Here is a 23,841-nt window from a genome sequence, read left to right as displayed (position 1 = left end):
CTGGTTTCTTTGGTTTCTTAGACTATAGAGATGATTGGCACCATTCCTATCTCTAATCACCTCTATGGTCAGCTGGCAGAAACACCGGCTGCATTCCCAGGTTCCCCCGATGGCACGGGACTGCCTGAGAAGGCCGTGGAAGGCAGCAGGGGAGGGGGGCATTGTCTCCCGCTGTTTGTAAAAGCAGTCCTGCAGCTAATTAGCCACTAGGATTGCTTTTACATGAAAGCCCATCGCCTGCTGAAAAAAATGATACCAGGATGATGCCTGCAGCTGCAGGTATCATCCTGGTATAACCACTCAAAGACCAGTGATGTACCAGTACGTCACTGGTCCTTGTTGGGTGTATATGCTATGTTCGGTTTTTTTTTTTTAATGCAGCCTGTGAGCTAAATGGGAAAAAAAGAGAAGAAATCTCTGCTAGAAAGTGTGTGGTATGCCCACCATTAGAATACCTCCCTGCATCCACCCACTTCTAATGGTGGGCACACATGAAATGTGCCAACAAATATTAGAAAATATATATGCCGACGCATAGGGGCCATCCACCCACCGGCCATCCCAGTCCCCCATGCTTTGGTATATATGCTCCTTTTTTTTTTTTTTTAACTGCGGATGAAAAATCTCAGACAACAGCATTGCGCACACTAACTTATGTATATTCTGAGAGCAAGACCCCCTTTTTCTTTCAGAATAAACAAGTCGGTGCTGAATGACATTCCTGCAAAGAAAACAGCAATGGTTAACAATAAAACAGTAACTCAATAAAACAACTTTTTTATTGAAATATCTCTGCCAGAAAATGTGTGTGGTATGCCCACCATTAGAATATACCTCCCTGCATCCACCCACTTCTAATGGGCACACATGAAATGTGCCAACAAATTTTATAAAATATATATGCCAAAGCATAGGGGCCATCCACCCACTGGCCACCCCAGGCCCCCATGCTTAGGCATATATGCTCTTTTTTAACTGCGGATGAAAAATCTCATCCAACAGCGCTGCCCACACTGACTTATGTATATTCTGCCTGTTGCTGTAAGAATAAACAGGTCGGTGCTACAGCTAAATGGCATTTCTGCAAAGAAAACAGCAGTGTTTAACAAAACAGTAAAATTATAACTGAAATGAACAGTAACAACAACAAAAAAAACTATAACTATTTTTGTTTTTTTAAAATTTATAAGTTTTTGGGGAGTTGTACTTTTTTATTTATTTATTTTTTTTACTTTTTAAAACAGATTGTAGGGTCTTTTCAAGTGCGATAGCCAGTTTCCTGACTACCTAACATCTTTCGAGACCCTGTGTAATTATGTGCCCTGAACTGTGCCATGCTGTACCCTATACTAATACTCCACTAGTGTGTGGTAGCAACAGAAGCAGTCTATGAGGCAGAGACCAGGTTGGCCAGGACAAGAGGAACAAAAAAAAAGCGGATGTCATGCCTAATTCCATATCTGCTACAGACACAACATCTTTTTTGGGATGCCTTTTGGGTTGGGGTACCAGGAATGACATTGGGAAAATGCCTCTCATGCAGCCAGCTAACTGCACCTGAGTTGAGGGTTTGGTGCCTAGCACCTCTGGATACAAAAGGGCCATGATGATCTCTTCCTGGAATTTTAGGAAGGATCCACTATGTCCAGTTGCTTTGTAAAGCACAAAATTGTTATATAGAGCCAATTGAAATAAACATTCACTCTTTTGTACCAGCGTCTGGCTTTTTGGCACACTAAGTACGACTTCATCATCTGGTCATTGAAGTATACCCCTCCCATGTTAAAGTTATAGTCATGAGCACAGAGGGGCTTCTCAACAACACCAGCTGTCGTGGCAATTTGGATAGTCATGTCTGCATGAATGGAAGACAGGACCAAAACATCCCGTTTGTCCTTCCATTTCACTGCGAGCAATTCCTCATTTCTCAAGCAGGCTTTTTAGGCCCAAAAAAACTTTAAATTCAGAAACCGTAGTGGGTTTCCATGGAAATGGTCTGGCAAGGTTTGAATCTAGATTGGTGGCGATATACTGTTGTGCTTATAAATTGCTTTGATCCACAATCAATGCATACAGATCTTCCTTGAAAAACAGCTCCAAAAAATCAAGGGGAGTATTTAAATTTGTGGTTTCCACCTGAATTTCGGGTTGGGCAGTGAATGGGGGAAGTATGGGTGCTGCAGAATTTGTGGGCTGCCATTAGAGATTTGCAAGCACATCCGGAAGGATACTATGGGTCCTATAGGCCTGTGTGCGTATTCTTGGTGGCTTGGAGACTACTTTGGCTCGCCACCGCACTAGCTTGTACTGCACTTATAGGACTCACCACATCACCAAGTGATACTGCAGTGCTGGTATGTGAAAGACCAGGACGTACTAGGCCGCTGGTGCTCGCCAGTTCACCAAAAGGTAGAGCGGCACTAGTACTGGCACTCTGCTGCATATGAGAGTCATCATGCGTTTGTAGCATCTCAGCCACCTGGGAATGGGGTCGGGTACACCTGATCTTAGCAGGGACCTCTTCTCCTTCGTCTGAGCTGTCAGGGTGCTGCTGCTGTCTACAGGTTTGTATTCTTAGGCTGATTGTGTCAGGGAGTCTTCCCCTTTGCTCTCAACTGACATGCTCAGAATACTGTAGGCCTCTTCACTAGAGTACCTTTCCATTGACATTTTGGCCACTAAATGTATAGGTTCCTAGTGCGGCTCACGGGAAAAAGAGCACCTGTCAGGGACTGCTTAAACCGCTACAAAAAAATAACAGAGATCAGGCCTGATTCTGCGAACACTGTGGTTTTATGTGCAATGTATCAAGTGACAGTGATCTACTGAAACTGAACTTGGGGGGGGGAAGGGGGGGAAGCGTAGGGGCTAAACGCAGTGCTGGCAGGTGCCGGGGCTGATCCTGCTAACACTGTGTTTTTGGGGACACTATAGGTATGTGAGTGCTGGTATAGTTCTGATCTGATCAAAGATATTGATCCGTTTAGACACGATACTAGCAATGGAGGTTTATGGTATGTGAGCGTGTTCCTGGCAATCAAGGGGTTAAATGTGATGTACTAACAGGCAATCTGACGCTATCTGGGAGGGGCGCTAACTGACGCTAATGCCATCTGAAGTCGCCAGTGACACAAATACAGTGATCAGCTAAAAAAAATCTGTTACACTGTACTAATGACACTTGGGACAGGGCAGTGAAGGGGTTAACTGGGGGGGGGCGATCTAGGGGTTAAATGTGTCCTAGAGTGTTCTAACTGTAATTGTGTAGTCCTTGTACTTACAATTCTGTTGATTCTTCTCTCTCTAGGACGGAATGTGCCCAAAGAGAGAATATGTCATCACTACCTGTACCTGTGTAACTGTCAACACAGGACAGGGATCGAATCGATCATCCAACTTAGGCTGGACATCACTGGCCTAAATCAGATGATTGATCCCTCGGGGATCCCCCCCAGCTTGCGAAAACCGCAGGACCACGAATCACATATATATATACGTGATTCTGCGCACCCGTGCCACTGTGTAGCAGTATATCTGCTATACGGCAGCAGGTAAGCAGTTTATGAATTTTAGTGAACATAAACACAATATAATACCAAATTCTTAGTAAAATAGAAAAGATGATGTTACTCTGAGTAAATAGATACGAAACATGTCATGCTTTCAAATTGTGCTCAGCTGTAGAACTGCAACAAACTAAGGTACATTAAATTATCTATAGTAAAAGCTTACAGGTTAAAGTTTAGAGCTACACAGGAGGTCTGGCCCTAGAATTATTGTTTTTGCTCTGACATGTTCAGCGATACCTCACATGTTGTGGTGCGATCAATGTTTATATATGTGTGTTTATATAAATTATTTGCTATAAGCAATCAAATTGTGTAAAAAAAAAAAACAAATACTGATCACTTCCCCAGAGTAGTACAATGTTACTATAACATTATACTACTTTAGTCATAGTGTAATATGAAAAAGAAAATCTTTAAAAAAAGAGAACTATTTTATAAAAAATAATACAAAAATTAAAAAAAATTATAATTTTTTTTTTCGGACTGTCACCAGTCAGTGTCCCTGATCACCACCACACCAGTTATATGCTGATGCTGTACTGCACTGGTGACAGTATGTAAAAAAAAAAAATTGTGAAAATAATTTCTTTCATTTCTTCATTTTCCGAAAAATTATAACAAAAAAGTTACGTCAAAAAACTCGCCATGCCTCTTATGAAATACGGCAGACTATCTACTTTGCAAAAAGGGGTCATTTGGGGGATATCTGTACTGTTCTGACATTTCTGGGCCTCAAGAAATTAGATTGGCTGTCAGTATTTCAGGACTGATCAATTTTCAGATATATCCCATAGTTTGTGAACTCTATAACTTTCCTACAGACAAAATAATAAATACTTATTTGGGTGTTTTTCACCAAAGAAATTGGCCTAAATTTATGAAGAACAATTATTTATTTGCAAACTTCTATAACAGAAACAAAGATTAAATACCACCAAAAGAAAGCTCTATTTGTGTGAACAAAATGATATCATTTTCGTTTGGGTACAGTGTTGCATGACCGCGCAATTGTCATTCAAATTGTGAGAGCGCTGAAACCTGAAAATTGGCCTGGACAGGAAGGGGGTAAAAGTGCTTGGTATTGAAGTGGTTAAAGTACAGTTGTTTTGTCACCATTCCTTGGGCATACATAGTTTTAAAGTGTGACATGTTAGGCATCTATTTAACTCCGCGTAACATCATTTTTTATACTTTACAAAAAAAAAAGGGTAATACTGTATATTGTGTTTTGTGTGCACTAAAATCCATTAAAGTATATTTTTCCTGAAAATTTGCATTTGATAAACTGCTGTGCAAATATCGTGTGGCAAAAAATATTGCAACAGCCACTTTTTTTCTCCTGGGCTTTTGCTTTCAGAAAATATATAAGTCTGGGGTTCTAAGTAATTATCTAGTTAAAAAAATACAGATTTTTGCAAGAAGTGTCAGAATTGGCCTGTGTGGCAAGTGGTTAAACTACCTCCCCTGTAAATGAAACCTTTGTACCAAAATCAAAGAATGTTTGCATAACTGGGTTCTTTCCTATAGCAATGGCAAGAATGTGACATAGCAAATTGTACAAGAGTTCTAACATGTCCCAGCATGCTTTTGACTTATGCTGAGCAACTGACCAATACCGCATTTCGTGCTCCCAGTTCTGTGAATGTCCTGCCAGCTGGAAGCTCACACACGGCAAATAGCCAGCGTGTTTGTGTGTGAAAGAGTAAGAGACAAGGAAGTGATTAGGAAAGAGAGGCAAAGAGCATACCAACCTCACAACCTGGTCACGTGTAGCAGTGGTAACCGTGCTTGTTTTCTGCCAGCAGAGAAGTCAGTTACTTCATGACATGACCTGATGTGCTGTAGTTTACAATCACTTAGCATCTGATAAACATCTGCATTTAAATATTTGATATCAGCAAGCGTTTTCTACTTTGAAAAATAATCTTCAAAATACTAAAACAAATTAAACACTGTTTTGTAAATTTTTGTTAATACTCCCACTTTATAGAATGTATACCTGGCAAATTAGTATGGCTATTCTTATTGATAGGAAAATGCAAAGATGTAGTCTATTCTGGTATTATTTTGCAGGAAAATGAGTGGCCGGTTTTTTTATAGAGGAAAAGCTTCTGTGATCCCTGTGCTGGAAGTCTGACAAGTCATTATTATGCTGGGATTATACTTATGCAACAACAGGCATTGCTAGGATCGTGAAAGACCAGGGGCACTGCTGGGAACTCTAAGAATAAAGCTGGCCATAGACGGATTGACATTCAGCTGGTTCAGCAGGCCCCAGCCAAATTTCAATCCATCTATGGGTAGGCCGGTTGTACTGAAGTCAATCTATCGATTGACTTCAGTTCAACCAGCTTTTTTCTGTGCGATCACTGCAGGCAGCTATAGCCAGTAGTAGTGACCATTGTATTCTGACAGCGGGGAAACCTCCAGCTGTCAGAGTACATTGGGTACAGCAGCAGGGATTCCCTACAGTCAGTGATGGTGGAGTCAAGCGATTTTCTTCCTTTCAACCCAAGGATGAAAGAAAGAAAGAAAATTGCATAATATATGGCCTGCCTAACGATGATGTGACTTAGCATGCCACAGCAAATGGTGGATGTGCCCTCACTGCAGTGACTTTGGGAGTGGCTTAACAGGTATAATTAAACAAAACCGGAGTCTTGTTTCTGTATACAAAGCACACAAATAACAGTCCTTGAACCCACAAAATGTGCTTTATTTACTATGTCACAAGCTATAGTCTCAGAGACACGTACTGTATACAAAATACCTCAGCACAATTATTTTTAAAAAGAGAAAATCTTCCATTACATATGTTTTTCTGCACACAAAATATAGACAGAACTAACACTTTCTAATGAGCCTCCCTTAGGGTTCGTTCACACCAGGACACAGTGTGGGAAACCCACATTCCTTGCAAGTTTCCTCACCACATTCATAATGCACTGGGTGTGTGATCTGACAGAGGTATCGATGTATTCCTAATGATACCCCAAACGCAGATTGCAAACACAGTGCGTTTGCCTGCACTGAATCGCATGGTACCGCAGTACCGCAGCTTTTTGAAAAGCATTCCATGCACTTTTTTTTGGTGTTATCCAGTGTGATTTCAATTGCACCACACTGAATTGCTCAGGAAGGTGGACAACATTCCTGTGCGATTCAGGAGTGAAGCAACCCTTAAAGAGGAACATTTTTAAAAAATAAGGAGACTACTTAGCAACCAGCAATTGTTAAGACAAAGAATCAGGAGTATGTAATTTCAATATAGCATATACAATGCAGTAGACAGGGGTGTATACTGTGCAAGGGTCAGGAGTATGTAAAGTAGCAGAAGAGGGATGGCAAAAAAGACCAAGTGGCCCATTAAAAAGAAGCATCACTAAGATCTTTAAAACAGTACAGCTGCTGACTTTTTAAAATCAGGTATTTATCAATCCATAGATTCCAGAGTCTTTCTGCAGCTTAATGTTCTAACCCTGGGTCCCCAATGCCTCCATCTTGGATTAGTGAATCAGCTGTGATATGTCCAGGGAAGGCAGCAGGCCAAGCAAGTTCATCCTCGCTTAGGTGAGAATTGCAGAAGCGAGAGCAGGTACCAACAAATAATGGTGCTCACTCCCTCCTTCACCCAAAAAAACTTGCAACTCAGTAACTGATGAGAGAAGGAGAGAATCTGCAGTACTTCACATTTTGGGTGAAGTTCTGATTTAAGGCTGCTCCTTTTTTGTTTTGTTTTTTTAAACCTTTTTGTCTAAATACAGATGTTTATCCCAAGCTTGTTTAAATTAATTTACTGCTGACTGAGTTATTACTTCTGCTGTAAGTCTGTTCCAAGAACCTACTACTTTTTGGTAAATTAATACTTTCTTAGGTTAATTTTGAACTTTCCTCCTGTTAGTTTGAGGTCATGTCCCCATTTTCTTGATCTTGGCTTAAAGGTGAAGTAAGGTCAAAGCTCTTTTGGCTCTACTTCTCCTGCAGGTCACAGGAGTGCACTTTGTTCTGCACTTTTGTGACCCATTTTCAGACATCAGTGAGCCGGTCCATATTCTGGAGAGAAGCTGACTTTACTGTCGGGATCCATCCAGATGTTTAGACCGACAACTGACTCAGCTTATCAGCTAGGCACTGACAGCCTGAGCCAGCCTCTCCCGCCCTCTCCACAGCCTAGTGGTCCAGTGAGTGCTGGAAAGGCAGAGCAGAGAGCTGGTGACTGTCACTGAAAACCTGCTCACTGAAGATCGAGAACTGAGCAATCCATGGTCTTTGAGCACTCAGTTCTCAGTCTTAGAAGTAGCAGGGGACAGATGCAGCACCGATGCTCTTTTAATATTAAAAATACTGCTGTCCTGAACCCTAGTCACATATTCAATATATTTAAAGTTTCGATCATGTTTTCTCTTTCCCTTCTTTTATGGAAGTTATAACTATTAGGATCCTCTAGTCTCTCTTGATATGTTTTTGTTAGGTCTCCAAATTTGGACACATAATTCTAAAGGTCTAACAAAAGCTCTAAAAAGTAGAATAAGGACCTCCTTCCCCTACTGATGCACCCATAAATCATATTTGCTTTTCCTGCTGCATAGTCATACTGATTGCTCATTTTGCAATTCTTTGAAATAAGTGCTCCAAATCTTTTTATTTTTTTCTGTAAATCTGTGTTCTATGAGATTATTATTTTTCCCTAAGCACATGCACTGTACAGCCCAGTCTAAAGAGTGCAGTGGCCATAAGTATGTAAGCTACAACACTAAGGGACATTTACCACACAGTGTACATACTAGGACAGTCAGAAGCATATAATGTACACTGTATGTTCTGTAATCCAGACCTATTTGATCTGTTTGCTGTGCTATAGCTTGCAAACTCCTGCTTATTACCCTCTGTGTGCTGGCCTGTACATTATGTAATCCTGACCACTGCACTCTTTACCCTGGGCTGTATGTTTCATACTCCTGACCTCTGCACTCTATACGCTCTGTACATTACATATTCCTGATTACTGAACTTTGTATTCTGTACTGTACATTGCACACTCCTAACTGATGGATTCTCAGGCTTTAAAAAATGCATCATACACCCCAGCTTACAGAGAGCAGAGTTTGGGTTATTAGCATACAGTCCAGCATAAACAGTGCAGCAGCCATAAATATGTAACACACAACAGTATAAACTTTATAACATATTGCAGAACATAAAGACTATAGAGGTCAAAAGTATGTAATGTACACAATATGATACATACTCCTGACTGCTGCAATCTCTATTTTGTACTGTACATTGCATACTGCCGGTCACTGCATTCTGTATTCTACAACACGCATACAATATTCCTGGCTGCTGTGTGCTGTATGTTGAGCACTCCTGTCTGCTGTACTCCCAGAATACAGAGTACTGAGGTTACAACATAGCAGGGGGTGTTGGCATGCAGGGTAGAAAAAAAAAAGCTATGGTGCCATTTATCACTTTTACAAGTTTTGTATGCAAACCAATTTACTGGTATGTGAACCATCATATACTAATAATGATCAGTAGCTTTCAGGGGCTCATGCTGCTTTTTTTTCTCTTTTTCAGATCTGAAAGCAGGCATATGGTTTGGTAGGGCCCTATGCCCAGAGCTGTGTAAATAATCAGTAATTGTGCTCTGTGTTCAGATCCATAAAATACAAATAGAAAAATTTGCAACTACAGTCCTGTGTATGGACTGTATTTTATGCTGTACACATGAGAATTCAACATGGAGTGCAAGAGCTGTGTCCTAGCTACAAAGGACATTAATGATAGAAGGAAGCTAACTAGTATGTAATCAATAATGCAGGTGCCACTGACTACACATTGTTTGCCCTAAGAAGTGGTGGCAGACGTTTCTAGCTGTTCCAGATTCCTCCTGTAAACTTCCAAGCCCTTAAGACAAGATGACTGGATGGCAGTGAAATAACATCTCCTGTGAGAGAAGTTGAAGCATCTGCAGGAAGAGAAGAGGCTCACAGGTGCTCCTTTGATGACACAGCGGGAACCACAGCCTTTTGGTCCAGTGTGGCAGAATTGCAATAACTGTCACCTCCTGAGCTGAAAGTTGCAAGGGCAAGAGAGAACATCCATCCTCTCTGCCCCCCGAACAAGATACTTGGTGAGAAACCTGCTGCATCTCTGCTTGAGGAGAGATGCAAGCATCTCCACTGGGAACAGATTCCCCTAAGACCTCCTGAATGTTCCACTTGCCATTGCCCTGGAATGATCTTGACAACTTGTCAACCTGACGGTTCTGGAATGTTGGAATATAAACCACAGATTTTCGCCCACCCAGTGAAAATCAGTGCTGGCATCCTGAGGAGGGACCAGCTGACCATTACCCCTTGCCTGCAGATGCAGACCACTGTTGCTATAATTAAAGCAACACAGACTTACCTAGAATTTTCCAGGAAAAGGACTTGCGTTCAGAGCCAGCCCTGTCTTCCCTGGACCATATGACTTCCTGAGTGAGCTTACCAGCTTTCTTTGCTTGCATCCAATGTAACTGTGATGCAGAAGGTGTCTCCCAGACAATGACACTATAAGAGAGATCATGGTGTGGTCCACCATCAAAGGCTCTGATTAATTACCGGATGCGGATAGTGGAATCAAAGGTCATTGTCCCACCCAATCTGAGAGGAAACCTGTCAAGAATCGTCAAATGTGTTAGTGGGCCCAATGTACCATTGGAAGTCAGCCAGAGTGCAAGCACAGGCATTTCAGGTAACAGGATGCTGACAGAGTTGCGGTGGAGAGAACTACCAGGGTTGTGGAATGGATGGAACCAATCCTGTCATCTGGGAGAGAGACCGTACCCTTGGGTGTGTTAAACAGGTCGCCAAGGTAAATCAACTTATTTCTCCTACTTTATTATCCATTCAAGTGACTGAAGCATCAACAGTACAATCAGAACTGTGCCACAGACCTGCTCTAAAAAGCAAATTTATATCTGACTGTTCATCTTCATCGGTGGTCTTAAGATCATTGCTTTCTGCATTTCAGAGTTATTTCAGTAGATGTTTTTGGATTAGTATGTTGTATACAGAGAGAATAATACCCTTTGTGTGATCAGACAACACCATATTGTTTCTTTATGTATAGAGAACCCTTCCTATGGCTGTTATAATAATTTTAGGCAGTCATTACAAAACAATTGCTCAAATCTTAAAATGTCCTACCCTGTCTCCTTAATCAGATCTAACAATGTAGTCCTTACCTCTAATACCTGAGAGCTTCTGGATGCTCCACCCTAATGTACAAATTACTTTCATATGAGTCTGACTTTGCAAAACTGTGTAAAGACAAAAAGTGTTTGATTCCTCAGTGAACAAAGTGATGGGGACAATATTGGAAGCAAAACGTGTAGCCTTCCTGAGAAGTCATGTTCCATTCATGTAATGGCTACCCCAGTACTTGGATGTAGATCTGTTAGTGCAGCCCTAACCTCCTGGATGACGTCCAGATACTGTGCAAATTTGTAACATTTTATAGTGTAGATACAGTGTAGATACTTGGAAAGCAGCAATGACAGCACATTACAGTGCTGACAATACATTTGTCATGGTAGTGATTCAAATTCTTTCTTTCTAGAAGAAAACAACTTGTATGCATTAGTGTAGAATTCAAAGAACATCAAAGATGTTCAAAGCTTTGTACAAAGCTGACACATTACCCGATCACTTGTTTTTAATGTGAGATGTACTTATCTGTCAAAAAATATTAAATTACCAACTGATTAACATGTTACACATCTCCCATTTCTACATAAGATGTCAAATGACACTAAAGAGAGCTGACTATGGTTGTCCCATTTTTCTCTTTAAGCGTTCTCCATGTCCTCCTTGTTTGTGTATTGGTGTGCATAGTTATCAGTGTAATTAATTTCTCCGTATGCATTATGGTACACTTAGTGATCACTGAGCACAGTGCACCTAATTTGAGGATGCTGCAGTTCCTATCCAGCTAGCCATGCCTCATCTCCCTGCAACCATTCTGTGTATATAGGCGTTTACTGACATCTAGAACAATAGGGCTATATTGAAAAATGATGCAGCTTCAAGATTTTGTCATTTTTTTAATTTTATTTAATAAAAGTAAAAATTGGTATCAAAGGCAAAAGTCACATGTGTTACAGCATATTTCTGGAGAAAAAAGGAAGTGGTCCACCTAAACTAGAGTATTTAAATTCAGAAAGGCTTCTATTTGGTTGTTTCAGTTGACTGTCCAGAAATGGAGGGGAAATACAAATATAGGAATGACGAAAACCACTTTTCCATCAGCTGCTTTAGTGAATTGATTTTAGCTAGAATTGTTACGTTTTGGCTTTTAATGGACATTGTCTTGTTTCTGAGTCAAGAAGTAGAGGAGTGTTCATTTTCCAAAGGTTTAGAGTCCTAGAAGAAAGAAATGAATATTTACAATAACCTGTTCACATAAGATACTGATTATATTTGAGGTAAATTATCTTACAATTCTCTTTGCGAGGACCGCTCTTCTTTTGAGGAACATTTTCTTCCTGCACAATCTCTGCTTCTGTCTGTAGTAAATCAAGAATATTGCCTGTATTATTTATTGGATCTGATATTCGCAGACACCTATTAGTATTAGTTTGCATCCAGGGCATACAGTATCTCACAGAAGTGAGTACACCCCTCACATTTTTGTAAATATTTTATTCTATCTTTTCATGTGACAACACTGAAGAAATAAGAGATACCTGTGCTCAAATCCCAACAGCTAGTGCATGCATTTATCCATCAGGTGCTAAAGGGGTGTAACCACATATTAACACTACACATTCTGAAGGACCCTCTGCACACTGGTATATACCCTTTCAAGCAGACTATGCAATAAATAGGGATATTTAGTTCACACACATTGCAATACATGCTTAAGCTGGCCAACTGCGTCAAAGTAATCCCTCTATGGCCAGTCCTACTCTGCTCTGCCTACGCAAATGCTACTGTGGACACAATGCTAGCATAGGGGAAAAGACACAATGGGGAGAGCTACAAGGTTCAGGTCTGGCTATTGACCCAACAATACAACAAACAAGAGATCCCTGTGCTCAAATCCCAACAGCTAGTGCATGCATTTATCCATCAGGTGCTAAAGGGGTGTAACCACATATTAACACTAGAAATTCTGAAGGACCCTCTGCACACTGGTATATACCCTTTCAAGCAGACTATGCAATAAATAGGGATATTTAGTTCACACATATTGCAATACATGCTTAAGCTGGCCAACTGCGTCAAAGTAATCCCTCTATGGCCAGTCCTACTCTGCTCTACCTATGCAAATGCTACTGTGGACACAATGCTAACATAGGGGAAAAGACACAATGGGGGAGAGCTACAAGGTTCAGGTCTGGCTACTGAAGAAATTACACTTTGCTACAATGTAAGTAGTACAGCTTGTATAACAGTGTCAATGTGCTGTTCCCTCAAAATAACTCAACACACATCCATTAATGTCTAAACCGCTGGCAACAAAAGTGAGTACACCCCTAAATGAAAATGTCCAAATTGGGCCTAATTAGCCATTTTCCCTTCCCAGTGTCTTGTGACTCCTTAGTGTTACAAGGTCTCAGGTGTGAATGGGAAGCAGGTGTGTTAAATTTGGTGTTAACGCTCTCACTCTCTTACTGGTCACTGGAAGTTCAACATGGCACCTCATGGCAAAGAACTCTCTGAAGATTTGAGAAAAAGAATTGTTGCTCTACATAAAGATGGCCTAGGCTATAAGAAGATTGGCAAGACCCTGAAACTGAGCTGCAACATGGTGGCCAAGACCATGCAGTGGTTTAACTGGACAGGTTCCACTTAGAACAGGCCTCGCCATGGTCGACCAAAGAAGTTGAGTGCACGTACTCAGCATCATAAAAAAAACAGAGGTATACCGCTCAGGCAAACAATCCAGATCAATCCACGACAGGGGCAGGCTCTGGCTCGCCACCACACAAGATGCAACAAGAAGAAGGGTCAGCCGCACACCGGAGGATTGATGAATATAGTGTATATTTATTGATCAGTAGGACACACAAAACATCGGGACATGAATACAGGACCTGTTAACGCGTTTCACACATGCTGTCTTATATAGGAGTTAGTTCATAAAGGACACCTGTCCTAATCAGCACTCCTGAATCCTGAGGATACACCTATTAGTACATTGTAACAAAACATATAAAACCATTGTATCAAAAACAGTGATATCCGTAAACAACAAGGAAGAAAAGAAAAAAGAAAAACCAAGTAGAATAAAAAGAGAAACAAAGAGAAAAAAATTATGAAAAAATTATAAATGAAAAGAAAAATAAACTACTACTAGTGTGGCCCGCTATTTCAATAATTGTCATGCAGGAGATACAGTGGGGCAAAAAAGTATTTAGTCAGCCACCAATTGTGCAAGTTCTCCCACTTAAAAAGATGAGAGAGGCCTGTAATTGGCATCATAGGTACACCTCAACTATGAGAGACAAAATGAGAAAAAAAATCCAGACAATCACATTGGCTGATTTGGAAAGAATTTATTTGTAGGCGACCAAATAGTTATTTTCCACCATAATTTGCAAACAAGATTTCTGGCTCTCACAGACCTGTACCTTCTTCTTTAAGAGGCTCCTCTGTCCTGCACTCATTACCTGTATCAATGGCACCTGTTTGAACTTGTTATCAGTATAAAAGACACCTTTCCACAACCTCAAACAGTCACACTCCAAACTCCACTATGGTGAAGACCAAAGAGCTGTCGAAGGACACCAGGAACAAAATTGTAGACCTGCACCAGGCTGGGAAGACTGAATCTGCAATAGGCAAGCAGCGTGGTGTGAACAAATCAACTGTGGGAGCAATAATTAGAAAATGGAAGACATACAAGACCACTGATAATCTCCCTCGATCTGGGGCTCCACGCAAGATCTCACCCCGTGGGGTCAAAATGATCACAAGAACGGTGAGCAAAAATCCCAGGACCACACGGGGGGACCTAGTGAATGACCTGCAGAGAGCTGGGACCAATGTAACAAAGGCTACCATCAGTAACACACTACGCCGCCAGGGACTCAGATCCTGCAGTGCCAGACGTGTCCCCCTGCTTAAGCCAGTACATGTCCGGGCCCGTCTGAAGTTTGCTAGAGAGCATTTGGATGATCCAGAAGAGGACTGGGAGAATGTCATATGGTCAGATGAAACCAAAATAGAACTGTTTGGTAGAAACACAACTCGTCGTGTTTGGAGGAGAGAGAATGCTGAGTTGCATCCAAAGAACACCATACCTACTGTGAAGCATGGGGGTGGCAACATCATGCTTTGGGGCTGTTTCTCCGCAAAGGAACCAGGACGACTGATCCATGTACAGGACAGAATGAATGGGGCTATGTATCGTGAGATTTTGAGTGCAAACCTCTTTCCATCAGCAAGGGCATTGCAGATGAAACATGGCTGGGTCTTCCAACATGACAATGATGCCAAACATACCCCCTGGGCAACGAAGGAGTGGCTTCATAAGAAGCATTTCAAGGTCCTGGAGTGGCCTAGCCAGTCTCTAGATCTCAACCCCATAGAAAACCTTTGGAGGGAGTTGAAAGTCCGTGTTGCCCAGCGACAGCCCCAAAACATCACTGCTCTAGAGGAGATCTGCATGGAGGAATGGGACAACATACCAGCAACAGGGTGTGCCAACCTTGTGAAGACTTACAGGAAACGTTTGACCTCTGTCATTGCCAACAAAGGATATATAACAAAGTATTGAGATTAACTTTTGATATTGACCAAATACTTATTTTCCACCATAATTTGCAAATAAATTCTTTCCAAATCAGCCAATGTGATTGTCTGGATTTTTTTTCTCATTTTGTCTCTCATAGTTGAGGTGTACCTATGATGCCAATTACAGGCCTCTCTCATCTTTTTAAGTGGGAGAACTTGCACAATTGGTGGCTGACTAAATACTTTTTTGCCCCACTGTATTATGGCAGTACAGGTACAGGTCATCGAAAAAATTCATCATTTAAAAAGAAGTGGTGATACTTTTTGCGGTTATGCAAAAGGAATACATATAGATGCATGTGTGTAATATACACATGTGTGTGCATACACGCACATATATTTTATTATGTTTATTGAGTCATATATATCCTTTCATATATTTCATTATTTAGTTTATTTGGATGCACGATATGTTCATTTGGGCACATCATGCACCCCACGTGTGCACATTCGTGTGCACACATATCTTCAATATCATCCTTTTTTCTTTTGGGATTCTTTTTTCTTGTTGATGCGTTATTTTTGTTTTTTGATGCGTTACTTTTGATATATATAATTTTTTTTGCTGTTCTTCTGCTGTTTTGATATATTCCTGTCTGAATATGTATTTTTTTGTGATTTTTTTTTTTTTTTTTGTACTTTATCCCTAGTAGACATACATTTTTTGTATGCGTTTTTTGTATATATTATTTAAATTTTGATCATTTACAAATGTGGCTTCTTAGCCCATATCTTCTTGGGATATTTACTTGCTTTTATCTGTGTTTGTTATTTCATTTTTTTAATTTTACTTTTCATTTATAATTGTTTTCAGAATTTTTATTCATTATTCTTTTTCGCTTTCTTTGTTTCTCTTTTTATTCTACTTGGTTTTTCCTTTTTCTTTTCTTCCTTCCTTGTTGTTTTCTGATATTCCTGTTTTTGATACAATGGTTTATATGTTTTGTTACAATGTACTAGTAGGTGTATCCTCAGGATTCAGGAGTGCTGATTAGGACAGGTGTTCCTTATTAACTAACTCCTATATAAGACAGCACTTTTGTTGTTTTATTTGTAATGATTAAGCACGAGATTGTGTGAAACGTGTTAACAGGTCCTGTATTCATGTCCTGTTGTTTTGTGTAAAATATATAATAATAAATATACATTATATTCATCAATCCTCCTCTTCTAAAGATGATGCACAAGAAAGCCCGCAAACAGTTTGCTGAAGACAAGCAGACTAAGGACATGGATTACTGGAACCATGTCCTGTGGTCTGATGAGACCAAGATAAACTTATTTGGTTCAGATGGTGTCAAGCGTGTGTGGTGGCAACCAGGTGAAGAGTACAAAGATAAGTGTGTCTTGCCTACAGTCAAGCATGGTGGTGAGAGTGTCATGGTCTGGGGCTGCATGAGTGCTGCCGGTACTGGGGAGCTACAGTTCATTGAGGGAACCATGAATGCCAACATGTACTGTGACATACTGAAGCAGAGCATGATCCCCTCCCTACAGAGACTGGGCCGCAGGGCAGTATTCCAACATGATAACGACCCCAAACACCCCTCCAAGACGACCACTGCCTTGCTAAAGAAGCTGAGGGTAAAGGTGATGGACTGGCCAAGGATGTCTCCAGACCTACACCCTATTGAGCATCTGTGGGGCATCCTCAAATGGAAGGTGGAGGAGCGCAAGGTCTCTAACATCCACCAGCTCCGTGATGTCGTCATGGAGGAGTGGAAGAGAACTCCAGTGGCAACCTGGGAAGCTCTGGTGAACTCCATGCCCAACAGGGTTATGGCCGTGCTGGAAAATAATGGTGGCCACACAAAATATTAACACTTTGGGCCCAATTTGGACATTTTCACTTAGGGGGGTACTCACTTTTGTTGCCAGCGGTTTAGACATTAATGGCTGTGTGTTGAGTTATTTTGAGGGGACAGCAAATTTACACTGTTATACAAGCTGTACACTCACTACTTTACATTGCAGCAAAGTGTCATTTCTTCAGTGTTGTCACATGAAAAGATAGAATAAAATATTTACAAAAATGTGAGGGGTGTACTCACTTCTGTGAGATACTGTATGTACCAATGGGTATATATCGCTGCATTAGAACTTGGTCATTAGTGTTTATGGTACTATGGCTGCTGACTAAACCGCAAGATGAATTTTGAAGTGTATACAGTTGTACTATGTGCTCAAGTTCGGCCAAATGCTTCACAATATAGATGAACAATTACTCAAAACATGCTGCTAAAGCTGATCCCACCCAGTCACATGGCCAAAAGACATTCCGTGAATGGACAAGGGGAGATCCAGTCATTTACCTGCCCCTCCTCTCTTCTTATTGATTTATAGAAATACTGCTTTCTGTTTACAGTTTTGATTTTAATATACCTGGTCTACTGGGACTTCCACATGTGTATGTGAATCTTCCTTTACTTCTTGGGCTCCATGAAGCTCTTGTCGTACTTCTTTTACTTTAAATACCCCTCCTTCATCTGAAGAAACCAATATCAATTAACACATACACAAAAAACCTCAAGTGATCCCAAACCATGTACCATATAGATTAATCAAGGTAAATGACTCACCCCCAGTCTCATTCTGGTTTGGTGTGTCTTTCTGGGTTGGACGTACCCTCACTGGTTTCGCATGAAATACGGAGTTCTCCTCTTTGCTTGGGTATTTAATATTGGAAGAATTTGGTACTGTACCTGTGGAATGGACCCTTCTATCATCTCCCTAAATAACAATAAAAGAATAACCATTGTAGCTTTTTGTGGGTTCAGGGCAGAAAAAGGGTAAGATTCACATACCTGGACTGGAGAGCCATTTATAGCAGAGTCACTAACTCCATCATGTGATACACTATAGTTCTTGCCAGTCTGAAGAAAAAAAAGTACGGTAAGACATTAATAAATTGGTTCTTTTTCTTTAATCGCTCTAAGAACTATGAATTCCAACTACTGGCCACTGCATATAATAGTACTAGTGTGCTGTTTCTGACATTTCAAGTTTACGAATGCTGGTGTGAATGGAGAATTTAAGGTCACCTCACTGATCCCAAGCTGTATTGGACAGGCTGTAAATTTAACACCACAAGCTTTCTAGTTATAGTACTGAGGTGTTATTATAATTTTACAATAGGAGTGTCTTTATGCTCAGAATAAGCATACTGCTACAGGTGGACCCCGTGGACCAAGAGGTTTTAGCTAGTTGACACCCATAAGCCGTATATAAACAGCCTGGAATTCAAGAGGTTAAAACAAGCTCATGGCTTTTCAGTAAGAGTAATCGAGGCAGCTGTAGACCCCCCTCAACTCCATTCCCCAATCTCCTCTGCGACTAATGAATGTAGAAGTGACAAACATTTTGTGACTTCCAGGTTCAGAGCTGTCATTCCCTGGCTACTGTAGTCAGGGAAGAAGCTAATTAGGCACAATCTGTGCTTGATTAGCTGCAGTGGACAGGAGAGCTCTTTTTGCCGTTCTTCTCCCGAGGATCACAGGAGTGCATATCATATGCAGCTTTAGCCTGCTGTCGGCTGATATCACTCAGCAGAACCAATCTCTGGATAGAACCTGACTTTAATGTCAGGATCCACCTAGATCCGTGACTGGCAGCTGGCTCAGCCTCTCAGTGTGCTGCTGAGAGTCTGAGCCAGCCAGTTCTGCCCCCTCCACAGCCCAGCACTTCAGTGAGCGCTGAAGGGGCAAAGCAGAAAGTTTGCTGCATCTGTTCCCTGCCACCTCTACACCGAGAACTGACTGATCAAAGACCGCTATCTTTTTGTACTTTTTTCCATCTTTATAAGGTTCCATTAATTTGTTACTCAGGTCTTTTGGCAGTTCTTTTTCTGCTCCCCTTGGCTCAGTATCTAGCCTGCTCAGTGCATCCACATGAGAGCTAACAAACTCATTGACTGTACACTAACTAACTAGATGCTAACTGCAATTTAAAAAGCCACAGATGTGGGAAATCAACCTTTAATTGCCATTTTAACCTGTGCGTGTCACCTTGTGTGTCTGTACCAAGGCCAAATATTCCAGGGTATGTAAACTTTTTATCAGGGCCATTTTGGTGATTTCTGTTATCATTATGATTTAAAAAGGAGTCTAACAACTATATGATAATAAATTGCTTCATATGAGCACTATTCTTAGATGAGATGGCTGCATTCTTTTTTTTTTTTTTTAGGTTTTCTCTCTTCTATTTTCATCTGGTGATTCAGCTAGTAAGTCTGCTGTTTTTCAAAATAACAAGCGCTTTTCCAGATGTATCAGTTTACATGGATGAGGCAAACCACTTAACACTGCTTACAATGATCAGCTTTTATTTATATAAAACCTTTATGCCAAACGGAAAATACTGTTTGCTGTAACTGATTATACAGTGTGATCTGGAGTTTGGCTTCAATTTAATACTGTATTTAAATCTGTTAGTACATGTAACACTCCCCCCCCCCTAGACTGACAATGCTACTGTTTGCTGTGCCCCCATGCTCATTCCTCCAGAGTAGGGGTACTCCAATACAGGAGGTGTTACTGGCTGGGTCCCCGGGTGAAAACAGAGCAAATAAAGCCCAAAAAAAATGAAAACAAATACAGCTTTCACATCTAATGATTGCTAAGCTACACTATATTACATTTTTGGTTTTGGGTTTGTTACTGCTTTAAGTAGCACATTGCTAAGCCACTACTTATTTAATTAATGTTTTATTTTTGTGAATTGACTTTAACCTCCCTAGCGGTATGATTATGTCAGTATTTCTGTGCTCAAAGCGGTACATTTTTTTGCATGGAAATATGTCGTTTTTTTTATTGTAGGCCTGTAATTTTTAGGAATAACTCACAGAAATCTGTCCGAACAAGAGTCTAGTAAACATCCCGGGTATGATAAAATTAAAAACACGAAGTCATAAATTATATTATAATAAATACTCATAAAAAATAATGTAATAATAATAAATTTAATTCAATAATGTAATCAAACCAAAACCACTGAAATTTGAAATATAGCGCCAAGTTCGCACATCACTGAGCAAAAGTCGCAAAATCGCTTTCAGTGTCTGATGAATTTCCCCAGGAATCATCACTCAATTCTGCAAGTGGTTCTGATTTACTATCGCTGTTCTCTAGCTGGTCTAAAACCGCTTTTGACATAAAGGGACGCCATGGACTTTTCTCAGTTTCAAGGCAGAAAGAACGGTAAAAATGCAGGCAGGACAAAGCACTAGGGACAAAATGTATGTGAAATGCTTTGATACAGTAATGTTTTACTATGTGATTTTAGTGTATTGAGTGAATGTCACTTTTTAAAATTTTCAAATTTCCTGCCGGTTCCGGCCCCCCGTACGTCTCATACGTCCTGACGCTTGCAGAGACCAAAACCCGGAAAGATGGATGCCGTTATCGGCCAGAGGAGATGACTGGGGACGCTGTAGGGGGGACATCGCGGGAGCGCAGGACAAGGTAAGTGAAACAGGGATCCCAGAGCAACGCTGCAAGGTAATCCTGAGTTTAGCTCGGGGTTACCGCTTTTGGCACTGATAATTAATCCCGAGCTAAACTCGGGAATACCGCCAAGGAGGTTAATATCAGTTTATGCAGAATTTACTATGTGTATGTTATTTTTGCGGTAACTGCCACAAAAACAAAGTGAATTCACTTTTTCAATATTTTATAATAAATGAGTTACATTATCTAAATATTGCATGCAATATCCTTTAGTGAATTGAGCCCAAAGAGAGTTCACTTATGCAGCTGGAAGATGTTCTCTTTTATTTATTTATTTATTTATTTTTTAATATATATTATTTTAGCACTTCCACATTTGTGATGTACTACAGGGAGGTGATAAGGCATGCATGTGACCAATGTATGTGTATGAAGTTGTCTTGTCCCTTTAGTGATTAGAAACAGGCTAGCTACAGCAAAAGATGGACAAAAGGATTGATCAGCCATAACAGTACAAATTTCAGCCACAACATGTGGCCCATCATTACTAGGTAAAGCAAACAAACAACATAGGGAATATAACTACACTAATAACTAGTTAAAACAACAAGAATATTTGAAAGTGTTCAATGCCTTAACCACTTCCAGATCCGACACTATTACCCCCTTCCTGACCAGTGCAATTTTCAGCTTTCAGCACTATCACACTTTGAATGACAATTGCGCGGTCATGCAACACTGTACCCAAATGAATTTGTTACTATTTTTTTGAGACAGATAAAGCTTTATTTTGGTGGCATTTATTCACCGCTGGAATTTTTTTTTTTTGCTATGTAAATGAAAAAGTCCAAAAATTTTGAAAAAAGGTGTTTTTTCTATAAAATTTTGCAAATAAATAATATTTCATCATAAATCTTGGCCAAAATGTATTCCGTTTATCTTTTTAGTAAAAAAAAAAAATCCAAATTAGTTTATAACCAAAAATTTATAATTTTTAAACATTTTTCTTTTACATTTTTATTTGATTTTTTATATTATTTTTTATTTTTATTTTTATACATACAGTCACCCTAGCAGTACAGGGTCACCATGGTGACACTGTACTACTTGTGGGGGGTGATGAAGATTTTTTTTTTTTTACACTGATTGCTTTTACACCCATATAGGATGTAAAAGCAATCATTTCTCTTTCTCTCTGTCTGCATTCTTGCAGTCATTGAGAAGTACTGAGTGAGCTGTGAATGGTCACAGCTTGTCACATGGTACAAGGCTGTTGTGAATAGCCTTGTACCATGTGACCTCTGTGATCATTCACAGATTTCACACTTAGTAAACAATGATGTCACAAGTGACATCTTGCTTACTACTCTGCATGTGATCACTGATTGGCCAATCAGTGATCACATGATCGGGACCTCGTACAGAGATCCCGTCCGACGATCGGTGTTTCACTGTGTCTGGAGGACACAGTGGGCACCGGATCGCGGTGCTGCGCACTCCCAGGAAGCGCGCACAAGCAGGGTGCGGGGAGGCCATTTATAAACTGCCACCCGACCCTGCACTGCCACCGTCTGGCCGTTTATATACAACGGCCGGTCGGGAAGTGGTTAAAGAAAACCTGGTATGAGAGAAATATGAAGGTTGCTGTTACTGACCTCTCATATGAAAATGCTCTTTCCTGACGGCTCCAAGTCAGCACAGCTTGGTATGGCCCCCCACCCCCATGCTTGCAGGACCCAACTCATAAATTTGAGCCCACCTGCAGCCTCACCGTTCCTCTTTTTTCCTCCTACATGCAGGACCTGGGTGTGCTTCTCTGCCTGGCTGGTCTAAATTGCTGTCTGTCTGTCCATGCATGTGGGTTTCAGCTGGACATGGTCCCTGGTGTACCGACTAAGTGACCCATAATCCAAGGAGCTCCCTGCTAGTCCTTGGGGCAGCTTATATCATGGCTAACCGCCTTGTCTGGGTCCATGTGAAGTGAGCAAAAGTGTTGGCAAAGTTTTACCCTAGGCATGCGCACCCATGCAGTGCCAGCGTTTACAGTCGGATGGCGGAGGTTGAATTAGCTAAATTTAAAAATGCTTTGTATCCAAATCTGCAAGACAGCTACGTGGGTGTCAATATATATACATTCATAGCTCATTACTCTATAGAAGCAGTCTTAAAGCGGAGTTCCAGCTCGAAAAAAATAAAATAAAAGCAAGCAGCTACAAAAACTGTAGCTGCTGACTTTAAAAATACAGCCACTTACCTGTCCCTCGGTCCAGTGGTGTCCTTACCACCGCTGGTTTCACCGGCCGTCTTCTCTCCCTGGCGCCGGCATCTTTAGTGTGGGCACCCGGCTGTGACAGCTTGCGACTTCACAGCTGGGTGCCCACAGTGCATGCGCAAGAAGCGCTGTGCTTTGTGAATGGCCCTGTAGTCTTCTGGGACCTGTCACGTGTCTCAGAAGACTACGGGGAGGGAGGACAACGTCCGCTTCCAATCGCCTAGGCAACTGCAGTTGAAGTGGGAGCGGGTGCCTGTCAAATTCGGGTACCCACTCCCCAAAGGTGCCAATCTTTAATGGGGAGTGGGGGACAAAGCATTAAACCGGAACTTCCCCTTTTGGGTGGAGCTCCGCTTTAATGACAGTGGAGTTTGGCAAAGGCATCCTGGCTTCTACTTAAAGCCAGAACTAAGGAGTGTGTAGCATTATCCCTCCTCTGTGTCTAGTTAGTTCCCAGCTGTGCTGACATGTAGCCATCAGGAAAATTGAATGACAGATATTTACCATAAATTTTCTTTCCTAACAAGCTTCATGGCAGCACAATTCCCACCCAGCTTGGTATGACTAGTTACAGAATGCAGAGACTGCAGGTGGGCTCAAATTTATGAGTTAGGTCCTCGAAGCATTGAGGTGGGGGAGCCTTATCCAGCTCTTCTGCCATGGAGCTCGTCAGGTAAGGAAAATTACGGTAAGTATCTGTCATTCAGTTTTCCGGGTTTTTTGCTGACATGCTGATACTTTAGCTTACTTACTGAATCACTAACACGTAA

General features: G+C 41.0%; 1 protein-coding gene across 1 annotated transcript in view; it reads right to left on the bottom strand.

Annotated features, from left to right (window-relative positions):
* Positions 1-11,645: 11,645 nt before the first annotated feature.
* Positions 11,646-23,841, bottom strand: part of DCDC2B (doublecortin domain containing 2B) — a 49,770-nt gene continuing 37,574 nt past the window's right edge. The window contains exons 7-11 of the mRNA XM_089673843.1: positions 18,160-18,228; positions 17,935-18,085; positions 17,738-17,841; positions 12,054-12,120; positions 11,646-11,977 (exon numbers count right to left, since the gene is read on the bottom strand). Of these exons, the coding sequence (XP_089529969.1) occupies positions 11,976-11,977; positions 12,054-12,120; positions 17,738-17,841; positions 17,935-18,085; positions 18,160-18,228 (393 nt within the window). The 3' untranslated portion in view covers positions 11,646-11,975. The remainder of the gene's footprint in view (positions 11,978-12,053; positions 12,121-17,737; positions 17,842-17,934; positions 18,086-18,159; positions 18,229-23,841) is intronic.

This window comes from Staurois parvus, unplaced genomic scaffold (genome assembly GCF_062004578.1).
Source record: "Staurois parvus isolate SC_StPar_1 unplaced genomic scaffold, SC_StPar_1.0 ptg000145l, whole genome shotgun sequence".
NCBI classification, from domain to species: Eukaryota; Metazoa; Chordata; class Amphibia; order Anura; family Ranidae; genus Staurois; species Staurois parvus.
The sequence above is the reverse complement of the archived record's forward strand: the minus strand, read 5'-3'. Positions and strand labels throughout refer to the sequence as shown.